The 7533-nt window shown below is 41.6% G+C and overlaps 2 protein-coding genes across 2 annotated transcripts; both read right to left on the bottom strand.

The window, feature by feature from the left end:
- Positions 1-1068, bottom strand: LOC109469491 (leucine-rich repeat-containing protein 15-like). The gene has a single exon (XM_019768013.1). It carries the CDS (start codon positions 1051-1053, stop codon positions 1-3), a length of 1053 nt encoding a protein of 350 aa, XP_019623572.1. The 5' UTR covers positions 1054-1068.
- A 1443-nt stretch (positions 1069-2511) lies between these two features.
- Positions 2512-6472, bottom strand: LOC109469509 (leucine-rich repeat-containing protein 4C-like). The gene is made up of 4 exons (XM_019768034.1): positions 6441-6472; positions 6181-6267; positions 5147-6050; positions 2512-4561 (listed from the first exon to the last, which is right to left on the bottom strand). The coding sequence occupies exons 3-4, from the start codon at positions 6033-6035 to the stop codon at positions 3573-3575; spliced, it is 1878 nt and encodes a 625-aa protein (XP_019623593.1). The 5' UTR covers positions 6036-6050; positions 6181-6267; positions 6441-6472; the 3' UTR covers positions 2512-3572.
- Positions 6473-7533: the final 1061 nt, after the last annotated feature.

Below are 7533 nucleotides of genomic sequence, written 5' to 3'. Positions count from 1 at the left end.
CTAAATACCTGCATCTAAAGTCAGCTTCTGCTGCTTAAGGATGTCAGATCTGAGGGTTGTTAACTTGTTGTAATGCAGGGCCAAGTTTTTCAGTTGTGGTGTATGATCAAAAGTTCCAGCCTGAATATCAGTAATGTCATTATCGTCTAAATCAAGTGTCTCTAAGTTTCCCAGCCCTGTGAACATGTCAGCTCTGAGGCTTGTTAACTTGTTGTTATACAGTTCCAGCCTTCTCAGTTGTGGTGTTGAATTAAAAGTTCCAGCCTGAATATCACTGATCTCATTAAAATGTAATTCAAGTGTCTCCAAGTTTCCCAGCCCTGATAACATGTCAGATCTGAGGGTTGTTAACTTGTTAAAACGAAGGTGTAAGGTTCTCAGTTGTGGTGTTGAATTAAAAGTTCCAGCCTGAATATCACTGATCTTACTATCGTCTAAATCAAGGTCCTCCAAGTTTCCCAGCCCTGTGAACATGTCAGACCTGAGGTGTGTTAACTTGTTGTTAGACAGGTACAAGGTTGTCAAGTTCCCCAGCCCTGTGAACATGTCAGATCTAAGGTGTGTTAACTTGTTATTATACAGGTGCAAGCTTCTCAGTTGTGGTGTTGAATTGAAAGTTCCAGCCTGAATATCACTGATGTCATTACCGCGCAGATAAAGTTCCTCCAAGTTTCCAAGCCCTACAAACATGTCAGGTCTGAGGATTGTTAGACGGTTACCTGAAAGCGATAATGTGGTAAAGTTTGACAGGTGATAGAATGCCTGGCTGTTGATGGTAGAAATGTTATTGAAACCAAGCCATAAAGTCTCTAAGCTCCTATAACGTGAGAAATCAGACTGACTTAACGTTGTGATTTGATTCCCTCCCAAATCCAGCTCTGTGATGGTTGTCGGCAGGTCCTGAGGAACACTGGTGAGGCCCTGATATCTGCAGTTACAGACTGAAATGAACCAAGCTGTGCAGCTGCAATCAGCTTCTGCAGTTCCCAACACCTTAAGGATGACCAGGAGGAACATCAGCACACCTGCTGGCTTCTTCATGGTGCACTCCATGTCCTGGTGTAAGATTTTTGACATAAGATACTAATACTCCATTCGAGGCTGATCAATGTGCAGGTAAATGTCTTTGTGGAGAAAGGTTCTTGATATATGAGTTTGTACAACAGAGAAGAGTAGAAGCAAAATGAAACTTACCTACTAGTAGGTAGGAGTGATGTGAAGATCAAGATGCTCTAGAGGGTAACCTGCACTTGGGCTGACAGACCTGGCCATGGAACCAAGTCAGAGACTCCACCATGTAAACTGCCTGCAGACCCTGAATGGGGTTAAGGGTTCAAGATTAGTCAATGTTTATGATCATTTTAACTGTTGTTACTGTAACAGTATTTTTATTTAGAACATGATTTTAAACATTCTACGAATAAACCACAAGGTTAGGTTAAGAGTAAAATAGCAAATAACTATAATAGTTATCAAGAAGATCCCTATTTTACACCATTGTTAATAAAACATGGCTTACAGATCAGGTCAATACAGAATGTTTACCATCGTCACAAACTCTCTTACGACTGTTCACACTTAAAACTAACCTTTCAAAGCAAGCTGGACACTCTGGACTTCTGCACACTTTCTTGCCAGGAATGCTTGTGAATCTTCTCAAAAACTTCTTAAAGGCTGGAGATCTTCTCTGCTTCTTACATGTAGTGTTGGGCCTGTAGAATATTATCTGACTGTGAAACAAACGCCAGCAACTACCGTAGTCAGACTTGAACACCTTGAACCTTGCTCTAGTTGTTGCATGGTACATATGGCATTCTTATGCTAGATTGAATGGGATGGTTAAACATTAAACCTGAATGTGGGCTTTACTGTTATTACAAACAGTGGCATTAGCTCAGCACAGAAGAATGCATTCCAAAATTGTCAAGCTTTATAATTGCCTCCTGGTAATTTCTACATGTATTTGACGCATGCTGGTGAAACAAATATCTGTCAAATTTGCACAAGACAGAAACTTGGCATTGAACCCTATTTATGAGATGAAGTGTGTAGATGGATAAAATGTGAACATTTTGGGCTGTTTCAGGTCAGTTGTACAAAATTTAATGTGAAATACCCCGGTATTCAGAATTCCTTCTCACCTTTCTCGGCTATGTTGACTTGTTGACACATATTTTCTATGCACATAAAGAACAAGCCATGTCAATATATTAAATGTATTCACTGGACCACGTACGCGCGCGCGCACACACACACACACACACACACACACAATAACACACACACACACACACACACACACACACACAATAACACACACACACACAAACACACACACAAACACTGACAATACAAAGACATTCACTTGATAAACCACAAGGATAAGTAACAATGTTCTTTATAATCATGTTTAGAAATTTTAGCTTTCTGTGAGAAACAAACACAAATCAGATCTATTTTTTTTACTTTTTCGAATCTACTCATCGAAACTACTGAACAATGAATATGACCAAACCAATAAAATAATTTTAGGAATAGATCCCATATCAGTCTCATCAAATTATGAATCAACTTACATCAGATTATTCTATCAGACTGTCTTACATGTATCTCAGTCTATATATGACAAGTCATTGTATAAAGCCTTACAATTGAAGAGTGTTTTGTCTTAAGACTACATTTGACTATTTATTCATTTATTTATACATGGGACTATTACATATTAAACTAGAGAAGTAACATTTGCAAAGCAAATGCATAATGTTTACCGACATAGTCTGCCCTGTTACTCAAACACATTCACATACATGTACTACGAGTATATGGTGACAGGAGTAGAGCCCATGAAATTGCAACATTATGTAACCTAACACCAGTTACCATGGTGACAGACATCAACAAATCATGTCATTGGTCAGGTCAGAGGTTAGTGTTCGGAACAGAAGAGGAAGAAACTGAGTAAAAACAGTATGTTTTTCTTCGGTAAACATAATAACTGTATCTTAAGCATAACTGTGTGACATTCAGGCTGGTTGTTTATCTTGTCTAATTTGCTTTCTTTTATCTTACAGGTGGGAGTTTTCAGAATCTATTGAGGTCCTTCTGAGTGGCTGGTAGTGGGGTAAATTGTCCTGTCCATTATCAGGCCTGCTTGTTGTCAAAGACTGGTAGATGTGCTTAGGGATATTCTCATACCCAGTGGCACTAGTGGTGTGGGGCAGGGGGACTGGGGGAGGTTCATTGTTGCTCCTGTTGGGTGGTCGGAGGGCCTGCCCTCTAGCGGTTTGGCTTGGAAATGCACCTCTTTGAGGAGGCTGCACGTCTTCGTAAGACTCGGACTGGACCAAAGCAGGCCGTGGGTCGAGATGTAAGTTTCTGACATCTGAGGAGAGACCTCTAGCAGTCTGCCTTGGAACTGCATGTCTTGCAGGAGGCATGACAACTTCGTACTGAGGCTCGACTTGGGAGGAAGCTGGCCGTGAGACAAGCTGGGGGTTTCTGATGCCTGAAGAGAGACCTCTAGCAGTTTGCCGTGGAACTGCATGTCTTGCAAGAGCCTTGACATCTTCATATTAAGGCTTGAACTGGGAGGAAGCTGGCCGTGGGACGAGGTGGGTGTCTTTGGCATCCGAGGATCCACTCATAGTTTCAGTTGGTACTGTCAAATCCTGCCCATTGGTTACTATGGTAGCTGTGGTGTTGGTGTTGTTATAAACAACACTGAAGTCTGGGCCTTTGTGAGGACTCTGGTTGTTCCTCTTGCACCAGATAGTGAGAATGATGCCTCCAATTATAACAGTGCCGGCTATAGAACCACAGACAGCACCAAGGAGTACAGGAAGTGTCACTGTTGGCACTGTCTGTAGGTCTACAACCAGGGTAGAAAAGGTGGAGCCGGCAAGATTTGTCGCAATACAGACGTACAGACCAGCATCTGCTGCAGTAACGTCTGTTACGGTGATGATACCGTTCATATCTGCAGTAGCATGTTGCCCAGATGGGAGAATAACTGTGATGTCTGGTGTGGGGATTCCTGATGCTTCACAAACCAAACGGAGAGTCTCTTCTTGTACCAAAGTGTTAACACTGTTAAACCTCACAATAGTTGGCTCTTCATAAACTACATCAATGGACAGTCTGGCAAATGTGGACCCAACAAGATTTGCTGCAATACAAGTGTACAGGCCAACATCTGCTGATGTAGCATTTCTTATGACAATGTTACCATTCACATCAACAGTCACCCTTCCAACCGAAAGAACAGTAGTATTCAGTCCAGATGGGAGAGTGACTGTGATGTCTGGTGTGGGGATTCCTGATGCTTCACAGAATAAATTGATACTTCCTTGCACCAAGGGGATGTTAACAATTGTTTGAAACTTTGCAATGGTCGGTGCTTCACAGATCAGATCTGTTGGATTGATATCTATCAACTTTTGTCCATAAAAGTTGTCAGGTTGGGAACAATTAATTTGGTTTTCAAAAGGATGAGACCCTGTCATTTTCAACCTAAAGTCAACCATCCTACAGTCACACTGCCAGGGGTTGTTGTCAATTTTTACTTCAGGCCAGGGGTTGTTGGAGATGGAGGAAAGAACGTCATAGGCCACGGAGGGAAGGGTTGTCAGTTGGTTATTGTAAAGGTCAAGTCGATAAAGTCTTTGAAGTCTAGATCTTGACAACTCTTCAAAGGGAAATGTTGTGATGTTGTTGTCTGACAACCTAAGGTCTCTCAGTTGCACCAGATTTGACAGTAAGTTGGATGGAATGGTTTCAATTTGGTTGTTGTACAGGTACAAGTATCTCAGTTGTGGTGTTGAGTTAAAAGTTCCAGGCTGAATATCACTGATCTCATTATTGTACAGCCAAAGTTCCTCCAAGTTCCCCAGCCCTGTGAACATGTCAGATCTAAGGCTTGTTAACTTGTTATTACGCAGGTTCAAGTTTCTTAGCTGTGGTGTTGAATTAAAAATTCCAGCCTGAATATCACTGATCTCATTATTGCGCAGCGAAAGGCCCCCCAAGTTTCCCAGCCCTGTGAACATGTCAGATCTGAGGGTTGTTAACTTGTTGTTAAACAGGGCCAGCCAATCCAACTGTGGCGTTGGATTGAAAGTTCCAGCCTGAATATCACTGATGTCATTACTGTCCAGATGAAGCCTCTCCAAGTTCCCCAGCCCTGTGAACATGTCAGCTCTGAGGATTGTTAACTTGTTGTCAACCAGCCACAACTCTCTCAGTTGTGGTGTTGTATCGAAAGTTCCAGCCTGAATGTCACTTATGTTATTATTGTACAGGTAAAGGCCCTCCAAGTTTCCCAGCCCTGTGAACATGTCAGATCTGAGGGTTGTTAACTTGTTGTAATACAGGTGCAAGGTTCTCAGCTGTGGCATGGGATTGAGGCTAGATATGAAGCTCGTTAAAGAGTTGTTGTACAGGTCCAAGATTCTCAGTTGTGGTGTTGAATTAAAAGTTCCAGCCTGAATATCACTGATGTCATTATTTTGCAGCTCAAGTTGCTCCAAGTTCCCCAGCCCCGTGAACATGCCGGCTCTAAGGATTGTTAACCTGTTAAGACGCAGGTTCAAGGTTCTCAGTTGTGGTGTATGATCAAAAGTTCCAGCCTGAATGTCACTAATGTCATTACCGCGCAGATCAAGGTTCTCCAAGTTCCCCAGCCCTGTGAACATGTCAGGTCTGAGGGTTGTAAGGCAGTTATAGGAGAGATCTAAGCTGATCAAGTTTGACAAGTGATAGAATGCCTGGTTATTGATGGTAGAAATGTCATTGACATCAAGTCCTAAAGTTTCTAAGCTCCTATAACGTGAAAAATCAGACTGACTTAAAGTTGTGATTCGATTCTCTCTCAAATTCAGCCGTGTAATGGTTGTTGGCAGGTCCTGAGGAACACTGGTGAGGCCCTCATCCCAGCAGTCACATGAAGTGGCTGAACAGGACCAGCAGTCAGTTGCTGCTGTTCCCAACACCTTAAGGATGACCAGGAGGAACATCAGCACACCTGCTGGCTTACCCATGGTGCAGTACCTGTCCTGGTGCAGGATTAAGATACTAAAATAAATGTAATGTTTCGTGATTACTTTTTATGATTACATTTTACACTTCTAGTTGACATATCACTTCTTCATACAACCATGTCTAACTTAGTAGGATCAAACTCACCCTGATACTGATGCTGTGAAGACTGACACCCGTCAACTATCGGGTTAGAGACTCGTCAGCTGCTACTCTGTACTTGGGATGTCAAACCTGGAAACAATGATAATTGTAACAATCATTTTAACAAATGTATATGAGTACAATGATTTTGAATATTCTCTGAATAAACTACACCTGTCCAGTAAAAAGATAAGGATTATTGCTGCTTATTCATTACATCTTTTGAAAATTATTTACTAATTGCACAAAGGGGCCAAACTTACCTAGATTATGATGCTGCAGAGAAGATTCACAGCTGGCAGCCACAACCAAGGTTTCCCAATTATCTGCACAAAAACTGCAAACAACAAAGTAGTGCAGGTTATTGTTACAGTACTTTAGACATCCTGTTTGGAATCAGTGAACAGCATCAGGGCAATAAAGTAACATAACGTACCTCTGCTGACTACTTAAAATAAAGTCCAAGTACCTTCCAAGTTTGTGCCAATTCATTTGAAGACAGAACTTCAGACTTGTGGGGCGTCTTCTCTCCTTGGCCCTGCTGAGCTCAAATGTTGTTCCTCTACTTTAGAGCTGCGTCACGAGTTGCCGTAACTCAAATAGTCTAACCTGTACTTTGACTTGGTGTGAGTCATATGACAATCAGTTACCTTGACTGGACATTGAACAGGATGGTAAATATTGAATATTCATCAGGATATGTGCTGACTATCATGTGAAGTATTTGTTCTTTACCCAAACATGCATGCATATAGGGCATTATAAGTTACACAGTCACCCACCCACTCATTTACACACATGCAGAGACACATTCACACACACAGACTCCTTCACAAACACACAGACACTCAAAACACACACACACACACACACACACACACACACACACACACACACACACACACACAAACACACACACACTCACACACACACACTCACACAAACACACACATACACACACACACACACACACACACACACACACACACACACACACACACACACACACACACACACACACACACACACACACACACACACACACACAAACACACACACACACACACACACACACACATACAAACACACACACACACACATACACACACACACACACACACACAGACACACAAACACACATGAAAGCCTGTTAATGTGAGTAAAACACTGAATTTAGTTAATTAATAAAGCATCCCTAAATGACACAAAGTTAATCATATAAAGATTAATTAATGATACATCAACTTCATAAACACCACAAAAAGCTAATTACATTAAGTACGTTAGTACATTCTTGACTGTGTACTTGTGTACTTGTACAAAATAACGGTGAAATAAAGTCAGCTACTTACATTT

The sequence above is a fragment of the Branchiostoma belcheri genome, unplaced genomic scaffold (genome assembly GCF_001625305.1).
Source record: "Branchiostoma belcheri isolate BF01 breed outbred unplaced genomic scaffold, Haploidv18h27 scaffold205, whole genome shotgun sequence".
NCBI lineage: Eukaryota > Metazoa > Chordata > Leptocardii > Amphioxiformes > Branchiostomatidae > Branchiostoma > Branchiostoma belcheri.
Note: the sequence above shows the minus strand (reverse complement) of the source record. Positions and strands in the feature narration are given on the sequence as shown.